Here is a 20466-nt window from a genome sequence, read left to right as displayed (position 1 = left end):
ACACTGCTCTGCTTTCTGCTAGCTGTTGTTTTGCTTTGGATTGACAAATTTATGCCCTCATGCTATGCAATAGGCCACAAAGAGGTGACAAACGCATGCAGCAGATAGCTAAGTCATCTGCCAGGCTGACAAAAAGACTTCTAGCCATCCGAGACGCTAAAAATGTTCCTCCTAGGTATTGCTATCCCACAGCTTGGTGTTGATTAGGAATCACAACTCCAGGCTCCCCAAATGGAAAGCGGCGTGAAACAGAAGGTCTCTTATTACAACATGTAGGCTCACAACTCCAGGCTCCCCAAATGGAAAGCGGGGTGAAACAGGTCTCTTATTACAACATCTAGGCTTTCATAGAGGCTCCTAGAGGCCCAGGTTTGGGGCACCCACCATAACCTTTGAACTATGCACCACCAACCATCTCCACAGCAGGTCACCAGTGGGCTTAAGCAGCCTTAGAAACAACTATGTATGTCGTTTAGCTGAGTAGCTGGCCATTTACATCCAGTTACTTTACAATGAAAGACCAAAAAACAGAAGAAGGGCTTCCTGTGCCTGAGGATGGATCAAACCTGAGCCTGATCCAGTTACTTTATGATGAAAGACCAAAAAACAGAGGAAGGGCTTCCTGTGCCTGAGGATGGATCAAACCTGAGCCTGATCCAGCTGTCGTTCAGCTCCATTGCTTCATTCAGCTCCTTGAAGCAATTTACTCAATGAGATACATCTCTGCTTGCAGGATAAGGCACACGTGCTCTCTCATATTCTCTCTTCAACTTTTAAAGTTACCAGGATTTATGTCTGAGACAAGTAACAGCATCTGCCAGACTTCAGCACCTGTGCACACTTATTCCTACCACTCTGCATGAGCCCTGGATATGCCAGATGGGGCAGGGAGGAAAAGTTTAACCTCCTTCCTGTTTAATGGCAGGATGGGAATCCCAAAAGCTGCCAGAAAGAGGTAATAGAAAGTAGAAAAGTTTGGGGTTTTCCAAATGGTCTGCTGAAATGATCATATTCAAAGATGTGTTACTCTAAAGGCTCAAAACTTCCTAAACCACATGCTCACTGAAGAGAGAGAAAGCCAGAGTGACAGAACATGTTCCGGGCATGTAGCTTTCATCCCTGACAAGGGCACTTCACCACAGACCTAGTGGTTGCATAGCACAGGGGTAACAGGACCTGGAAGAGAGAGTTTGCTCCCAACTTACACTCCCAAGTCAAATGCCTTCTTTAACAGGCATTGCTTCTGGATTAAAAACACTTTGGCCAACAGGGATGCCAACTCTAGTGCAAATTTTCTGCCTACCCTGTGAACAGCAGTATGGCTTCAAGTATTAGAGGCTGAGGAAATGCCAAAGGAGCAATGTGTACAAACCGTGGATTGGGACGGATGGAGCATATATTTTGTACTGTTTCCAAACTTCGGCCCCTACTGATCAGTATTACTCCATGAGGATCAACAGGAGAACACTGATTTACATCATAACTTTCAGCACTGGTGGGAAATGTTAATGCTGGCATCACTGTTTCAGAAAAGCTTCAGCACGAAGTGCCAGCCGTAAGCCTCTTTCTGTGGGGAAGATGGGGGTGGAAGGGAGTATGACATCTAAAATGATAACGACGTAGTGACTACGTGTGTTTCCATTTCAAAAGCAGAAAATATTTTTCCTCCCCAACTCTCCTGCTGCTAACATCAAACTCTTGTTTGCAATGAGTTATTCAGGCTGGATTGGAGCACAATGAATCCTCAGAAAGACTAATGCTGCTGGGATCTTGGGGCTATTCAGGTATCCAAGACCCCAGACAAGAGATGAATCACCTTCTAAAAATGCAGCAGTTAAGGAAAAAAAAAAGTCCAATTGCCTCTGATTATTTTAGGTCTCAGAAGAAACATACTGCGCTAAGGCTATGCTTATCTAAGGCATCCACGTGAATCCACTATCCCCTCCAAACATCGGATGCTGAATTAATTACTGCATGTACTGAAACAGTATGTAGCTCACAAGAGATTTTTTCCTTTTGACCTCAAAGCACTTTATGGCAGGTGGCCGAGTCTCACCATCAGCACCTGCCAGCTGGGGAAACTGAGGCACAGAGAGGCAGTTATTTCCTGAGTGCCTCACTCGCATGGAGGTTCACAGCAGAAAGGAGAAGAGAGACCAGGAATCCCAACATCCACTCCAGTGTCTTAAGGGCACTCAACTCAGCTCACGACTTAGCGCTTCAGCTCCAGAGAAAGGCAGTTCCTTATGCAAGGAGCCACTGTGTTCCAAAACCCGTTTCAGTTTCTGAGAAACTATTATTTGGTGTCCCCACAAACATTTCTGCATTGAACTGACTGAAATGAGGAAACCCAGCAGAAGCTTAAGGGCAGCAGGAGACTTGGGGAAAAATGAGGAGGACTTGGTGAAAGCTCTGAGATAGGAGAATGGAAAACTGAGGAACTGGACATTTAAAATACTCCCCTAGAAACAACAGAGTCAGACACACTCTTCACCCAAACAGGACACTTTGAATCACCAGTTATACAGAATATCAAAAATTCAATGGCCAGATTTGGGGCAGGTAAGGCCTCTCCCCTCACGTCAGATTGGTAGGAGCCATTTTGGCTTTTCATCTTCCTGTGTGGCATGGAGCATGCTACATAACACTCCTGTAAAGGAAGAAGGTGCTAGGGGATCTGGGCATTTTCACTTAACACATATCTGCCTTTTGCCAAGACTCAGGATGGTGCTGGATCTCTCCCGCTCTTTCCAGGACACGCTGCAAATTTCTGACTTTTGATCTTTTGTAGAAAGGGCGCATCTTTGTTGTGTGATGGGGATTCTCAGGGGTTTCTCCTTTATCAAAGCTCTAATCCATGTTACAGGGTCTCAGTGACCTGCACGGTCCTCTCCAGCCGTTTGTTCCAGTCAAGAAACCTTCTGGAGCAAGTTGTAACTGCAGCCCCTTCTTTCCTCACCATTCCGAATCCCCATTACAATCAATGGGAGTTTGCAAAATACCTCTCTTTAAAAAATATACAAAACAGGAAAACACTGGTTGCAAAACACAGCAGCTTGCTGTAACTCTACTATAATGTCCAGTGCTGCTCCTCCAATATATACAGTATTTTTCTCCCAGAGACATCCAGACAAATAGTGATGGGCACCATTAAAAAATGCTTAGATAAATCTTTTCCACTGTGGGCTGGGCTTGATCTGCTCTATTTAAGTCAATGGAACACAGCCATTGAGCCCTGGGGGAGCAAGTGCCAGCCCTAAATCATTTCTTTGATTAATTGTTCTTGGGAAGGAAGAATTCATTAAGCATTCCGCTCAGCAATTAGAAATAAATATATTTTTAGAATGAACAACCTGCCAGAAACAAGTTGTTTCAGAAATATATTCAGATTGATGCAGCCCATTTTCCATCAATATATAGCAAGGAGGCTCCAGCCTGCCAGTTTCCACCCTAAGCTAGAGGGACATTGCAGAAAAAGGTAGGACAGTCCTGTCACTGAGGAACTACTTGTGCTGTCTGCACAACTCAAGTTCAGATTCTGTGAGCATCTCTCTAGAAAATCATGTAGTTTCTCTGTATATTAGGTTTCCAGACATAAAATGGGAATAAATATCCTTGCTATTTCACAGAAATATTACAAAGCTCTTTCTACAAACAGCTGGGACAGTGCAGATATGATAGTCATGAAAACTCAATAAATAATGAAAAAAACCCACCTGTATTTGTACTTCAGCATCAGGGCTCAGACACACAACAAAGTGAATGTGAAATAACAATCTCTTTAAAGATTTTTGGACATATGACCAATATAATTCCCGCAGAATTCAGGTATAACTGAAACATGCAAGTAGTTTTGTTGACACAGTAAACAATTACCAAAAGGATAGTGGAACAGGTATCTATTCCAAGGCAGTGATATTTGAGCACTTTCCTGCCTATTTAAGGTGCAGATTCCACTGACAAATGAGGTGTAAGTGTATATTTTAAATCTACCTGACCCTGTTTTAAGTTTTAAATCCCCTTACTTCAAGGCAGGAACTCATCACAGAGCTCTTTCTATTTTCTTTTCCTCTTTTGGTGAGGACAGGGTCTATTCATGCCTGAAGCCCAGAGAAGCACATGCAACTGCAAGATGAGCAATGGCACTTTGCGGATGCCACAGCGCTCCTCCCCAGTCCAGAAAGATGTACTTCTGCTCCCGAGTCTGGAAGAAGAAACCCCCAAAGAACCTAAGCATGCTCTGGATACTGAAAGTTACAGCCACAAAAGACTATTCCAGGCTTTTAAATTTTGTGTCTTAAAAGACAAGACGTGTCTTATCCTTTGCTTGAGGTGCCTAGAGGCAAGTCTGTTTCCTGCCCTGTTTTGGGTACCTAGGATGGCAGCAATGTCTCAATGAATTCCATCTTTTCCAAGAAGCAACACAAGAACACACTCTCAAAGGCCCCCTTCTCTAAAACATGAAATATACTTGTAGTTTTTTTATTTCTACACATACAGGACCCAATTTCAAGGCCACTGTAGCAGGCACTGACTTAACCTTTGATTTCAGGAGGAGCAGGGATACGCTAGCATATTATGTAAATTAGCTGGGAACTTGTACACTTCGATAATGCTTGCTTATGTGACTTCTGTGTTTTTCTTCTTTTTAGTTAATCTAGTCCTTCTGTTTAAGTAAGCTTAGTAGTAAGGCAAAAGCTAGGGTTTTCCTCCGTGTTCTTTCAAATTCATCCCACCAGAAATATATGTGATATGACTCAGCCCAACTGGCTGGCACTCAGTAGATCACAGGAAGGCTGACAAAGAGACGTATAAAGATGGTTCAGTGATGAGGGTACCTGGAAGAAAGCTCTGCAAGTCACTTGAGCCAACATCCTCAGCACTCCCTGGTTTCAGTGGGCAACAGCAGAAGGTCTTTCACTGGAGTCCAGGAAAAGCAGATAGCAGATTAGCTCTGCTCTCAAGTATACCCAAAAACATTTTAGCTCATTAGATATTCAGATCGTAAATTAGGAATCTCCTTTATGAAAGACATCATTGAATCAGAAATAGCTATTTTGTGGGCAAAGAGCAGAAAATTCAGTGCTCTAAAATACTTCCACTGTGGCAACAGAGAGCTAGCCTCACTAAATCCTGCTTTGAAGATCCATTCCACAAACATCAAAACGTGAATGTAATCTGGTGTCTCTCACTGTAGTGCAATATTAGCAGGTCTCAGACAGTGCTAGACACAGTGCCCATATGTGTCTCAGAGGTACGTATACAAGAGAGACAGGCCAGAAGTAGCTCCAAGGAGTAAAACTGATTCCCAGTGTCACCCCCACTAGCTGCAATGGATTCTCACCAAGGAATTTGGCTCCATACGTCTACTGATAAAAACTAATTTCAAAGAAATGATGATCTATCCTTCTACATCCAGAAAAACCCCAGTGTGTGGAGAAATAATTTTACCTAGCACTGTAGCGAGGCTAACTCTGGGATGAAATGCAGCAGTTAAGCAGTACACAGCAGAACAACATACAACTACTGCTTCAGGGCAGGGTACGAATAAAGCTGAAGCACACCATTTAAACTGTACTAAAATTACTCACAGCGTTATCTGGCTGCCTATAAAGGCTAGTAGTCTGCTCTGTCAACAGTCATGGATTTTGAATGATCAAGGCAGTTTATATTACTACAAAACTACTTTATTTGGAATATCTTCCCTTCCGCTTTCTGAGCTAACCAGGACCATATGTATTTTTCGTTTGAAAAACAGTTGTCGAAGAGCTTGTGGAGAAATCTCTCCCCTCCTCTTGTGACCAGCTGTAGGAAAGCTATGCTCCACCTTGAACCATTACAACTGGACGTATAGCCAACCACATGTCTTTTTCCCTAACTGGACTGCAGATCTTAGTATCCAAGTTTGGGGCAGGCACAAGTTTCCACTTACCTGTCCTTACCTGAAAGAGGTGCTCTTTCCTTGAAGAAAACTCAGCCACAAGGATGTGTACGGAAAGCAAGGCCTAAAGCTTATTTGTGGGCCAAGCTGAGGAAATGTGAGTGACTAACGTCAAGGCATCCTGTTCAGCTCTTTCACAGCTTGTCTCTGTACATCTTATCTAAGAAGACTGGAAAGAAATGCTGATGGCCTGCCATTACTGAGAAAATGTGTGTGTGATGATTACACTAGAGGAAGTGTTTAAGAACAGCTCAGCCTTGTGAAAATAATACCCTATAACAGCTGCCAAGTCCCAGAGGGGTTACATCTCCTGACTCCCCAAGTCATGCATGACTTCCATACATCAGTGTCTCCAACAGCTATGGTCATGAATAGGCATTGTCTTTCATCTCTACGGACAAGCCAACACCTCTGTCATTTCCTATTCACCATGGGGTGCTCTGCCCTGCAAAGACAGTTGTGCTGATTGGGAGACTGAGCTTTTGAGAAATTTCACTGCTTTTTTTTCCTGCTTTTAAATTTCAGCTATGAGAAACAAAGGACTGGAAAGACATCTGAGGTCTTTTAGGGTGGGAGGAAGAGCAAAAAAGAGGTGGTGGTGGTCTGGACGTGGGAATCACCATCCTGTGGTATCAGAGAGAGTGATCTTTGTACAGATGTTTGACATGCTCAGCACTTCTCACATCCACATCCTTCATGAGGTATTGTATTATTAGATGCACCCCCAACGTTATGTATTAATTTCCAAAGCAGACTCATTCACACACACACAACACATCCACCCACATGCAGTAATGCTTAGACAGACACAAAGCCATCCAGCAGCCAATTATTTGGGGTGGGAACAGCTTGAATTAGCTCATGATGAAGCTTAGCCTTAATTCTACTGAGCTAGAGAGGCTGGGAGCTGTGCATTGCTCTCCTGACTGGCTGCGGATCTCAGAGCAGGGCAGACGATGTCAAGGCAAACCTTTTTTTTGACTGCAGTGCAGATTTTGCTGTGTGAATTTGCTTGCAGATGAGGCTTCCAGGTCCCCTGTTCAAAAGCAGGAGCCCTAGGCCATACCCACATCTGCCACCGTTAGCCTAAATGCTTGTTTGTGCTGCAAAAGGGGCACACAACCAGCACAGCTGCCCTTGTTTGGAAGTCTACACTTTGGCCCAACTTTCAATGAATGTCGATAGGCAACAAGAAGCCGGAGGAATTCACCCCATTTGGGTGATGGATCAGGAGCAGATGAGAGAGGAGTGCCTGTGGTGCAAAGAGACAGCACAGAAGCCCAGGAATACACCGAGAGAACCTCCGAGCAATGTAACTTTACATGGTGTTTGCAAAACTGAGGACCAGAAACTTTCCAAATGTGGTCAGGGTTGAGCCAACAGTCATCGCCAAATCTGGAGTTTGATTTAAGTATGCCTTTGACCCAGGCATTTGTTCCACTTCCCAACTGTGGAACAAGCCTAGCTGCTCTCTAACCATAGCATACACAGTGTGTCACCTTAACCATGTCTGGCATGATCTGAAGCACACTTGTGTTTGCACTAAAAGCCAAGGGTCACAAACAATTACCTGAAAGATTCAAGTCAGCGAGCTTAGAGGATGTTTTCTGAAGCTGCCACGCCACAGAAAAGGGCAGACATCTTGCCAGCTCCTGTGCCAGACCTTTTAACTCAGGAGTGTTTTACTAAAGTCAAGAAGTTGCATATTCCCAAAGAAAAGGGTAGCGCACCTTGCAATACACATGATCGGTGAGGAAAAGATGGAACATTTTCTTTTTAGAGCATCTCCAAACCCCATGCAGGGGCTGCACAATTCTCATTTACAGACACAGAAGGTAAAATTCATCTTGTCTCCCTCCCCATGCAGGCTTTTTCCTATCTATTTCCAGACTAGTTCTAAATGTGCCACACAATATAGCACCACACATGGAACTGTACAGGTATCGGTAACCAGTTTCCTTATTAAGACAAAGGAACCAACTATTCAGAAACCACCTAATAGTACATGGATCTACTCATTTTTGTGGTCCTAACAAAAGATGGACAAGAAATGTAACCAAATCTACAGCAGTACACAGAAAAGGATAATCATGAAGAAATTCTCATGAAACTGCCTTGTCGATATTAACCACACCCTTGCTGACATCTACTCTGGCATCTTCTGTTACATTAAAATATTTTAGAGTTCTACAGCATCTTCCATGGCCCCTGCCAGTACCATCACCCCTTTTTCAAAGCTGGAGAAATCAAGGCACAGAGTATTCTGTTCAGGATGGTTCGCAGGGTCAAAACCAGGTGCCTGACCTGCCTTCCAGTTTGTCCTTCTCTCTCTTATACCTTGCTTATGATTCAAAGTGTATCTCAGCTAAATGAGCATGGGAGAATGAATACAAATGGTGTGTATAGGCATCAAGGAGAACAGACCGTGATCTGTAGTCTAGACTGGTCCTTTCTCCTGCCCTCCCCACAATTCACAGAAAACCAGGGATGGAAAAAAATATTGCTCTTGTTATTAATAGAAGTATAACTTGTGCACGCATTAGTGCTTTAAAGCAAAGGGGGAAAGATCAAGAATTTGTGCTCAATGAAAGTGGGTTTGCTATTGTTAAAAAAGCTGCATAGAGTCAGTCATCATTATCATTTCTGTTATCATTTTGACTGTTGGGAGAGCTAGTCCAAGCCCTGACACTGCCAGGAAACGTCACCTTTGCACTGCTTCACTATGCCTAATGCAACTTCTGCTTCTCTGCAGAGAGCCAAGATGTCACTGCACTTGCTCAGCCCACACCCCTGTGCTCTGCACCATCCCTCCAAGCCTAGTCACAACGGTGGACAGAGGTGAGAGAACACACAGAGCAGGGCTGGATAATTAGGGGCCTCCACTTCCTCCCATCCTCCAGAGACACACACACACACGCACGCGCACACACACCTCCTTTGCAGATGAGACATTGCACTGGGTAACAATGATGTTAGCGCTGTGATGAGTTAGCACCTTGCCCTGAAATCACGTGTGAAGCAACGGCTGGGAGGAAGGGACTTATTAATGTGGAGTCCCTGAGTCTTTGGAATGCAGCTGTTATCTCCCTCACAAGCTTCGGAGCGCTGATAACTTTGCAAGACATTTCTTTCCCACACCCAGGCAAATCCAAACGTACTTCACTAGGTTTTCCATCCCCCAAACATACAGGGGGTGGAACTGAGCATCAGACTGTAACAGTGCTCAGCAGCTCTCACCAGGAAAACTGAATCCCATCAGAGTTCCTCTGCATACAGTCTCATTGGAGCTGCATACAGGGATGAGGAGTTACTCAGTGTACAACTACTGATTTCCTGGCAGTCACAAGCACAGCTGTGAAAAGAAAAAAAGGAGTTACAGCTCCTACATTAAGAGTCAACTGGCAACCTGTGGCACCTCTCCTGCCTCTAAGCTCTTTAACAATAGATGCATAAACACAGACAACCTCTCCATCCAAAGAGGCAGAGATTTAAATCCGTAATTAGCACATTTGGACGAGTCACCACAAATGAGATTAGCTTTTGCGCATCGCTGGGGAAGCAGTTGTGCCCCTATAATGTCCAAGTGGTGGGCCCTCAAGCTGACCTTGGAATTCCCCTTTGGATGCTCATCTGCTTTGCTCTCACTGGCACTGTCTTCCCCTGCTGCACGCAGCATCTCTTCAGGAGTTAACAGCCTGGTTTTACTACAGTCTGGTGCTAATAGTAGGCACGGGGTAACCATATTTGATGTCAGCCACTGTGACTATACTGCATAGAATGAGTAATTTCAATTTGTAAAGGGACTTCCCAGGTAGCAAACCATTCAACAAGGAAAAGGGACAGAAAAAGGTCGCTACAATAGCACCTTGTTAGCCCAGCATACATCTGCCCTCTCTTCTGTGTTTCTAGAGTCCTAACTGCTTTGTCTGCTGACAAAACCCTGGTTTTAGTGCTGTCAGCACTGCAGAGCTGTAGAGCTGCACAGAGCCAAGCTGCGTTCTCATCTGCCTTGTGCTTCACCAAAAAACCTGCCCATTTAAGCAAGGATACCTGAGCAGTTCTTACTGCTTGTCATATATAAGGCAGCTTTGATTTGGAGACCCCAAGATGAACTTGCAATGCTGCTTGGTCAAGAAACCTTGTCCTGACTTGTAGGCTGAAAAGTGACTGTTTTACAACCATCTCACTAAGAAATACTCAGATAACGTGGGAATGAGCACTGTAGTGCTGCTAGAGGAAGAGGTTATCTAAACATTTCAGAACAGAACTTAAATCAACCCTATTCACCATAATAACTCTGACTCTTCTGCAACACAGAGCAAGTAAATCTCATGAAGTTATAGATCACTGGACACCAAAAAGCTAATGATGTCACCAGCCAGGTGCTGCCTGATTTGAAAGATGGTTGTGGATACTACACCTACATCAGCAGTCACAGGAATGCATGTGGGACACTGAGAACCAATAAAGGAGGAGAAGAGGATGTAGCTCTCTCCACATGGAAACAAACCCATGCTCTGTTACAAACCAGGGAAGGGATATAAGAGCATTTGTCAGAATTGGTGATTTTCCTTAATTCTTCTGCCTTGAGTTCTGGAAACAGTCTCACCCCTTCGCACGCAGGAACAGCCTGGACCTTGTTCAGCCATAGACCTCATGGCATAAACATTTAGGGGTGAAATCTTATGCTCTCACTAGCCACTTCCCAATGGACGCTCTGTTACAAACCAGGGAAGGGATATAAGAGCATTTGTCAGAATTGGTGATTTTCCTTAATTCTTCTGCCTTGAGTTCTGGAAACAGTCTCACCCCTTCGCACGCAGGAACAGCCTGGACCTTGTTCAGCCATAGACCTCATGGCATAAACATTTAGGGGTGAAATCTTATGCTCTCACTAGCCACTTCCCAACGGACTGGCCTTTCCCTTACGCTCATCAGTGGAAATGGGTGTTTCTGAAGCTCTCAAAGACAGAAAAGGAATTGGCACCTTTCTTTTTGAGTGACATTCATCTGTAGGTAAATTGATTTAATAGCTTGTTAGAGTGCCAATTAGAACCAACAATAACTCAATTGACCTATAACTGCCTTGGCACCAACACAGCTTTCAAAAATAAGAGAAAGGAAGAGATCTATGCTCTGGCAGAGATGAGAGCTCAGATGGTTGGTTTCAGGAGCAAACTGAGGGATTCATGGGCTTGCTAATGAGATGCTCATAACACATCAGAAACAAAGACAAATTTCAATGGTTTCAAGCTAAAATGACACTATGTTATCTCCAGACAAAGATCACTCTTTTATCTGTATAATAAATGGATTTCAGTGCAGCAGCAGTGACTCTACAGCAGAAAAAACTCAGTGCACCAGAAAGCACTTAGCATAGTTACCTAACCAGAATAACACTGTATTGAAAACCTAAGTTCACCTGTTTATAATAGTACTGAAAAGTCCTACACTGACTCTGTGTGTGCCTACCAATAAACACCTTTAGAAAACACATTTTTCCCTCCAATAAAATCTGTTTCACACTAATGCAGTGGAGATTGTGCCTCTATACAGAGTGATCATTTTAAATGCTTAGCTCCAACGACTGAGATATTTCAAGTTTAAAAAATAAAAAATGGGTAGAGTTTGTCTAAACATTGCTGGGCTGGTAGTGTCAAAGGATGGAAAGAAGGATAATGTGGAAGGGTTTTAAATTACCAGGCAAATGATCCATTCTTAAATCAGGAAAGAAAGCAGGGACTGAGAAATCTGAGATTGTCTGAAGAGTCAGAGGGACGATAGCAACTAAGAATATATAGAAGGAGAGGAAACTAATTTGAGGAGACCCACCCAAAAAAACCCTGAAGGATAAGGATGGAAACTGGCAAGGGAGGGAACTGGACTGAGTAAGGTGCCAAGCACAACATACTGCAACTGGAACATTGTGGGGGGGAGAGGCATTACCAAGGTGAGGTGGAAAACAGTGATCAGATGATAAGCTGGGTATTGGGACCTAGGACTGGCTGGACAAGAAACCTGCCATGAGAAGCCTAGAAAATGGAGATGGGACTGGTGGGATAAGAAACAGAAACTTGAAGTGAGGGATGGGGAAAACAAGAGGTTGGAGAGAGTGGGGCAGAAGGCGTCATGCTTAGGTACTGTGGAGAAAACAAGCAGAGAGTTTGTAATAAGCAGAGTACGTTTGCCTTTGAAGCCTGGAGAGTAACCCATCATTGGTGCATCATTGTTCTTTTGCTGTAACTATCTGCTATGGCCATTGCTTAATTCAGAGCAGAGGGCAGTGCAGCATATCCTCGAAAAGATCCGTACCTGCTAATGAACCCAGAGTTGTTATTATGGTGAGGATGGGGACCGATTTGTTTGTTAAAACCTTAACAACTGTACAAAACCACCGTATTAAAACTTAGACTGCAAAGTCAAAAGCTCAGGTTATGAAACAGCAGAACGGAGGTTAGCTGTACGTATGTGTTATGTTACAGTCATTACATGACTCAAAACAGCTCTTCCCATAGAATTCATGCTTCATTCAAGATGAGAGGAAGGGCTTGAGGCAGATGTGTGCAGGAAAGAGATTTTCTATAGGAGCTCATTTCTTGCACAATCTGGAAGGTTTGCAATAAAAGAGATAAGGAACTGCAGAATGAGATGTGATGGCTAGGGCAGATGAGCGGTGCCCTGAAGATTCCATCTCTGCCAAAAAGTTCCTGCAGAGGTGTTAGGCAAATCGCTCAATCCAAAACTGTAATTAGAATAATATTCTCAGGTGATGATTAAAGAGAACACTATGTCATTGTTTACAGCTCTGATTTTTTTTTTTTTTTGCTATAACAACAGATAAACTAACAAACATCAGAGGCTTGGGAAGAGGGTGGGTGAGAAAACTGAGATTGTCTGAAGAGTCAGAGGGACAACAGCAACTAAGAATATATAGGAGGAGAGGAAACTAATTTGGGGACACCCACCCAAAAAAACCCTGTAGGATAAGGATAGATCAGCATGCCTATTTCTCAGTCTGGCTGCTCACAAAGCAAGTCTAAGAAATGGTCCAAATCAGAATGTCCCAATCCTCTTAAAGCACCCATTACTCTTAAAACAGGTAGTCATTACCTCTGTGCCCTTGTCTTCTGGGTCACAGCGATGTCTGATTCCTTACTAAGCACCCACAGAGGCAGAGCCCTGAACATAAGGTATGCTGTGTAATGCTACATACTCTGCAAAACAGGTCCTCAAATTGACTACACCAAGTTAATGAATGTTTTTGACCTTAATCTCTATGAGTCTCTGCCACCTTGCTATAAACTGGGGATGATAGTACCAGTTTCCTAGCCAAGGTGTCAGGAAGCAAAATGAACATTTATTGCTATTATAGTTGACTATTTTATAAGCGCCAAAGAAAAAAAAAGGCCATGAGGAAATTAACCTGTTTTTTTCAGAATAGGATCTGAATAAGGTGAAATAAATATGGTGTGCTGTCTTACAAGGAGAGAGGGAGAAAATGTTAAATAGTTTTTCACAAAGGAACCATCCCTGTGTGCACTGAATGAGGCATGGGCTTCTGTGGAAGAGATAATGTGTTCATCTATTGGCAGAGATTTGTACGACGGGCCTGAATTAAGTTTGTGCAGGAAATATTAATCACGGCACTTCCTTAAATCTCAATGCTTGTTTTAGTATTTATTTATACTCTTTCATCTCATTTTCTGCACATGAACATACATGAAAATACCATTTTATTATATGATTATAGTCTTAAAACATATTATGGTGATACACAGAGGTGTTTCATTTACTGAGGCCTCCCTGTTCTCAAACGCTGCCTTTTGTAGCATCTGAACATGTCTCATACAAAAAAACTATATCCCCACATTGATTGTCGAGCGTGAGATTTTTTATCCTCCCTCTCATGACGTGAACTAGGGCATGAAGCAAGTGATGACTTGCCTATGGACATTGGAAGTATGGCTGCACTAGTTTGGTCCCCTCAGTTCATGGTCACAAAACCATGTTTCTTCTCCTGCAGCCTGATTCACAGTCCACTGAAGACAACAGAAGTCCAATCCATGCTGTTTAACGGGATTTGGATTATCCCTCCTATTATTCCTGTTTGGATCCCCTTGTTCTGCTCCAGCAAAACTGCCCTGGGAATTGGCAGGAAAGTTGTCTGCAGGAAAGACAGCAAGATCTGACTTCAAGAAAGCATCTCCCCTTCCTCAGCTAGCAGTGTCCCCACACTACTTTGAGGCAACTGCCATCAGCACGAACAAGAAAAGAAGATAACCAAGTCTATGAGCTGTCTACCAATAAACCTATGCCTGATTTGCACTTTGTGTTTGTTTCTAATGACAGGCACAGGTTCTGCTACCAATGCAACTGTTTCCCCAACCTTTCCCTCTAAGCAGAGGTTTCACTAAACCCGAATTTCAATTTGCTGTATGTAAGGCTCACACAATGGGTAGCTTTCATTTTCCTTTGCTATGAGCAGTGGGCAAGCCACAAGATCAGAGTTTGCTGTTGCAGGCAGCTTCTGAATGTGGACAGGCATGAAGCAAGGCCGGCACAAGCAGCAGCATTCTGGGCAGCAGGTAAAGAAAAGGGCGTTATTGTCTGAGAGCAGGGAGAGCAACACCCACCTAAGTGAACTGCCACAGTCAGTGAGCAGTGCTGTATGCCTCACAAATTGTTTACCCTTCTAACAAAATAGTGAAAAGCTTACGAATGACAACAATCTCCACAGACAGAGCAGCACTCCGTGAGGCACTCTGGAAATCAGTTCTACTCAGGAGAGTGGAAAAGGTAAACACGCATCCTTCCCATTTTTGCCCAATGCCACCAGTGCTATTGGGTTCAGTATTCAGTACTATAATTAGTAAATCCCACTGACTCCCCACGAGAAGGCAGTCTGAATGACACTGCTTAGAGGTCTGGAGCAGCATGAAGGGGAGAAATTATTTTGTTCTTCAGGAATTCCCCTACCTTATACATCGCACCTGAGCATCTATTTCTTTTGGTGCCACAGAAATCTCCCCAGGTTCCGAAGCAGAGAGGAGGCTCTGGCAGAGGAAGCAGATGAAAAAAAAGGATCTGTCTCCAGACACGTATTACAAGTAAGGGACAACAGTGGAAAGCAAAATTCCAAAATCTGAAGTTGGGACTGTTACTGAGTGGAATATTTTCCATTGTTTTCAAGGAGGCAGCAGCTTCTCTTTACTGTGAAGAAGTTAATACATTACTGGGCAGTGAATAATGTGCAGTTCTATTTACATCCACTGTTTGGACTATTTTGGTCCTTCAGATAGTGTATCTGTTCTCAGGCCTTTCTAAAAGCAGCATGCTACACGTTTTTGCAAGCAATTCTGGATAGCAGCTACAACCAATATGCTTCAGTCAGCTACAAACTAGATAGATCATTGTTTGTCTAGAATTTTTTTATTAAACCAATTGTACTGAATCAATGCTTCCTCTGAGCAATAAATTACAATTCTATCTACCCAGTGAAAAAGTTTTCAAAATTGCAGATAAATCTTGATCTAGGAAATACAGTTTGGCTCTACACTGATGTGCGATCAACCACAGATGCAGATAAACTCAAGCCGCTAGCATATAGATCTGCACCTCAGAATAGGAGCTAGTTTTCTTATTTTCATCAGAAATTGCTGAGACACCTTTTAAGTGCTTCTAGAACTAGTCCACTGCATTAGTCATGAGTACTCAGGGGCACTGAGTTTGTTTTTTGTAAAGGTCATTTGGTGTATTTTCCCCTCACAATGGACTAAAAACAGAAATCAACAGAGCTTTAATCTATATTAATTTGCTTTACTCTTGGAGGGTCATAGATTTGATGCTGGAATTAGCCATGTTAGATGCTAAAATGATAATTTAATGAGACTATGATGAAAGCCTCTGTTCTACTCTAAAACAGGAACTCCTCTCACATTGTGCAAAGGAGAAGCAACTCCATAAAGTCAGAGGAATTACACCAATGTCATTTCACAGCAGAATCAAGCTCCAGTAAATAGGGCTGGAGTGTTCCACTCAAAAGTTCACATCTCGAGCTGTACTGAGACAGGAGTCATGAGGTCTGGAGCTCTACCAAAACGCCTGGAGATGCACCTCACTCTCAGAGGTGAAACTGCTTTCTCCAAAAAAACAGAAACCAAGATCTGGGTCTAAATATGTAAGTATTAACTTGAAACTTGTACACCAAATGCTACTGCACAGCTTTGGTGACAGCAAGGTGCAGGATAATGGAGACTCATGCCTCTTACAAGATCCTAACGCTCCAGAATCTGCACCCATCTCTAACAAGGAGCAATCACGCATTGCACTGCATAATTCGCAAAGCAGAAAATAGAGTCCTTTGGGTCAAGGATATAGGTCTTGCAAGTATTTTGATAATATCTGCTCTTTGGTGCAACCTGCTGCATTTCAGAGGACAAAAAATGTTATTCATATTCATGTGAGTTGTTTCCAAGAGAGATGCTTTAATAGCATTCAGAGAAGGAGGGAATATAAAACCTGAACAGAATCTGGGAAAGCTCCCACTCTTCTCCTTCAAGGCAGCCATTGTTCATGGGTCATTTTTCATGGAAGCCCACACATTTTCTCTAAGTGGCAGTCATATTCAAACAGATATGCTGCATGTGACCTAGAAACAGAGGTGAACAAAGTTACCGAGAAAATATACATACTGACCATACAGTAGTGCATCCAACTCCTCCTGGCCTCTTCAGATGTCTCTCTGTACAATCAATACCACTGCCCCATCTGATGTTGATATATAATAATAGGGAGAAAGCACATATTTGTGTGCTAGACTTCTGGCATCAATTTAGAAGAAACTCAAAGCGGCAAGATATCAGCCTACCTGGAATCTGACCCCAAGCAGAGAGTGTCTTGCACCAGGGTACAGATATCCAACTCACTGTGCTTTCTCTGCACAAATGCAAAGCTATGTCTGGGGAGGATTTTATTATTAATACTAACGAGTCATACATGCATTCATCTATATCTGCATACATATGAACATCTGAGTGTTAGCAGACTCGGTATGATCATCTGGCTTGGGAGAGTCTAGCTTGCCTGCGTATTTCATTCCTTTGTGTAAGGCTAGGAGTGGCCCTACAAGCAAGTACCTCAGAAATAAAAACTTACCTCATAATTTATTGTGCTGTTTTAAGGAATAAGCACTGGTTTGCTAGGAATCTTAAAAAAATAAACTCTTAGTACCATCTCACCTTGGGCAAGGTGGTTACTTCAGCTACTGCTACAATCCTTTTACTGAAGTTTGCCAGTCTGTTTCTATGCTGAAAACGTAGTCATAAAGATGGACGGGAATAAATCCACTATACAGACACATAAAAGATATGCAAACTGAATGCTACTTTTGCATAAATCCAAATACAATCCAGAGACTAAATCCAAAATTCCTTGAGGGTGCAACACACACAGAACACCTTGCTAGAATAACCCGAGAAAGCACAGTAGTTAGTTTTTAACTCTAGACTTGTGGCAAATAATACAAAGATCTATAGCCAAGAGTATGAAATTGGCTTTGTTCTTTTTAAAGCTAATTACTCTCACATTTCATTGTGTTTGTGAGGTATTACTTGATCAGTCACAACTGGGAGGCAATTTTATACTCTTTCTAATCTGGGTTGCAAGGACTATGTATCGTGATGTAGCTACTGGAAACCCTCGTATGCTCGGTCAGCTGTGTGCTTGGGACACTTGAATGCACTGAATTTAAACGATAGTGCAGTCTTCCAATTCACATAGCCTTCTAATAACATTTGTTAATCCAAGCAAATATCAAGGAACCTGCTGATTGCCAGTGCTGAATCTTCTAACCGTGTAGACTGCTTGCTAAATCCCTAAAAGGTAGTGTCAAGAGGTTTCCGTTGTTTCTGCCTTTAGGCACCCAGATCCACCCTGGAACTCCTTCCTGCAATTATCTTGCTAACTGTATTTTAGGGAATAATGCAACGTTTCTTGAAGAGTCCAAGAATTCAATAAAATCAAGCAGTTTGATAGATATGTGTTTGAATAATGTTCTTCTACTGTGTGCTTTTAAATGTGAGACGTAAGCCAGATGTAATTAAAGTTGAAGCAATAAACCTTAGCCATTGATTGCACTAAGTAATTAATTATTGATTGCAGTACTTTACATAGATATTGCAGAGGACAATTCACCTGTGCAGTAGACAATACTTTACTCAGAAATACTCAAACACAACCCCTCTGCTACACAGAACAATACAAAAATTGGCTCTAGTAAACCCTAGTTTATTAACCCAAGTTAATTTCCTTATTAACCTTCATGGAAATGTTGCTGAGTGAAAGAAAGCCATTACTTTAATAAAGACAATGTTAACTATTCCCTATCCAAATTAATTTTGCAAATAAGGATTTACAGATGCAAAAGAGAAAGTCTTTCTCTGTAAGACTCTGAAGGTGTTAAGTTCGTTCTTAACGAATGCTGCTATCCCCTGCACATACCAATTCCTGACAAGCAATGCTGCAGTAAGAAGCCGTATAAAACAGCAACAGTAGCAACATCCTTCCCTAACTCTTGGGACAGGAGAAAGGAGAGGACTTGGAGGTACAAAAATGGGAACTGAAACATTAGTCAGGCAGACCATATGTTCTGAACTGGAGATGTAGGACTAGTTAAGCAGCAGACACCATGCTTTGAGTCTAGAGTTGTGCATCAGGTGGGAGCATTTTTCCCCATTTACACTGAACTTATGGAGAGGCTTTCCCTTATAAAAAGCCAAAGCAAAAGACATTTGTTCGTTTAAAAACACAATTTAAAATAAGTAACAGTGTGAGAACACTAAAATTAAGCTTAAATATAAATGAAACCTGCAGATTGTTTGACTGGAGCAGATCTCGGATGTGTCCTCCAGCTCCTCTGACTTGGAAATTAACAAGGAAAGTTATGTCTGGGTGTGTGCTCTGTGCGGAAAGGTGGTAGGGGAAGGGGCAGGCCAGTTAGTTCTGAGTGGGCCAGGAAGAGGGGATTGTACCTGAAGTCGCTGTAGGGATGGATGATCCAGAACCCGGCAGACTTAACCCTTTCCTGCTCCCTCTCCACGGCCTTCTGGCTGCCAAACATCCTCAAGGAGAATTTGTTGACCCCCGGCTGGAGCATGGCCCCGAACTGCCTCTGCATGAAACCGGCTTGGCCCAGCCTTTGCTCCTCATCTGGGGTGATCTGGTCGCACCCTCCACCTCCTTCCACTTTGATGGAGGTAGAGGAGCAAGCCCGGGGGGGCTGCTGCTGGGGCTCCGGCGGGGACGCTGGTGGTGGGGGTGCTGGCAGTCCCTGCTCCTGCTCCCCACTGCCGGGGGGGGTCTTGTCCTCACTGGGGGAGGCCGGCTCCCCTTCCCCACCGATCAGCCTCTTCTCCTCGGCCGTGTCATGGAGGTGCCTGCTGGTCAGCGAGGACAGGCTCCCTTTGAAGCGGCGGCAGTCCCCGTTGGTGCTGGTCTTGGCGCCCTTGCTGCCCGCCTCCGTCTCCAGGAGGCCGGGGTCCCCCCCTCTGCCGGGGTCTCCCCCAAGTGCCCGGGTGCTCCCAGCAGAGGGCGAAGGCAGTGGCTTCAGCCTGATGCTTTTCCTCCGGGTGTCCTTGTCGCTGTCATCCTCCTCGTCCATGATCGACGCCTTGGGTCCTATCTGCTGGGGCAGGCTGTAGAGCCTCTTGCGCATGGAGGGGGGCAGCTTGTCCATGGCCGCTGCTACTGCTGCTGCTGCTGCTGCTCAGTTAGAGGGAGAGACACCCCCCCCGCTCTGCCCAAGCAGGAGAACCGGCGCTGCCCCCAGGACCCTGCCCCCAGCTCAAGGGGCAGAAGGGACCAGAGACTGGCGTGTCATCACCTTACCAGACTGTGGCATCCACAGGCTCTGCATCAAAACACAGGCTCTGCATCCAGAAGGGAAGGAAAAAAAAGAGGGAAGGCAAAAAAGCACCCCCCTCCTCCGTTGTCCCGATTTGACTACTTGCTGCTTGTCTCCCCTTGGTGAGTGTTACTGCAATCCCTGTCTGCTCAGATCCAGAGCACTGGGCAAGAAGTCTAGAGGAGAGCCACACACTTCTGGCTGGAAGGCGAGGGAGGGCAGCAGCAGCAGCAGCCGCCTTGCCATGTTGGCTTCGAGATGCAAATGTGCTGTGTCTCTCGGCGGGCAGACATCATCCGGAAAGCGAAGCTCAAGCCCGGGTGCCTCAAATTCCTCAACCTGCTGGCCAATAACACAATGAACTGCAACCTGCAGCAGCCACTGCTTGCTTACATCACTGTCATCACTTATTCCTCATGCAGCCCCTGCTCCTGGGAATATTCATGAAGCGATCCCATTCTATTGGGTTGCCATAGGAGCGACTACTGCACGCAGGCTCTGCCTACCTGAGCCAGCACCCGGGCTTCTTAAAAGGGCAACGCCTGGCTGCCAAGGGTGTGTGTGGCTGAACGGGCGCCGCAACGCTGCTGCTGCTGCTGCTGCTGCTGCTGCCGCGGCGGGGCTG

The 20466-nt window shown here is 44.1% G+C and overlaps 1 protein-coding gene across 3 annotated transcripts in view; it reads right to left on the bottom strand.

Moving 5' to 3' along the window:
• HCN4 (hyperpolarization activated cyclic nucleotide gated potassium channel 4) overlaps positions 1 to 19673 on the bottom strand; it is a 110488-nt gene extending 90815 nt beyond the window's left edge. For all 3 annotated transcript variants that reach the window (XM_009278867.1, XM_019471962.1, XM_019471963.1), the window contains exon 1: positions 18970 to 19673. In XM_009278867.1, coding sequence (XP_009277142.1) covers positions 18970 to 19673 — 704 coding nt within the window. The remainder of the gene's footprint in view (positions 1 to 18969) is intronic.
• Between the last annotated feature and the right edge of the window lie 793 nt (positions 19674 to 20466).

Source organism: Aptenodytes forsteri, unplaced genomic scaffold (assembly GCF_000699145.1).
Source record: "Aptenodytes forsteri isolate BGI_AS27 unplaced genomic scaffold, ASM69914v1 Scaffold258, whole genome shotgun sequence".
In the NCBI taxonomy this organism is placed as follows: Eukaryota; Metazoa; Chordata; class Aves; order Sphenisciformes; family Spheniscidae; genus Aptenodytes; species Aptenodytes forsteri.
This window is presented reverse-complemented; position numbering and strand designations above follow the sequence as displayed.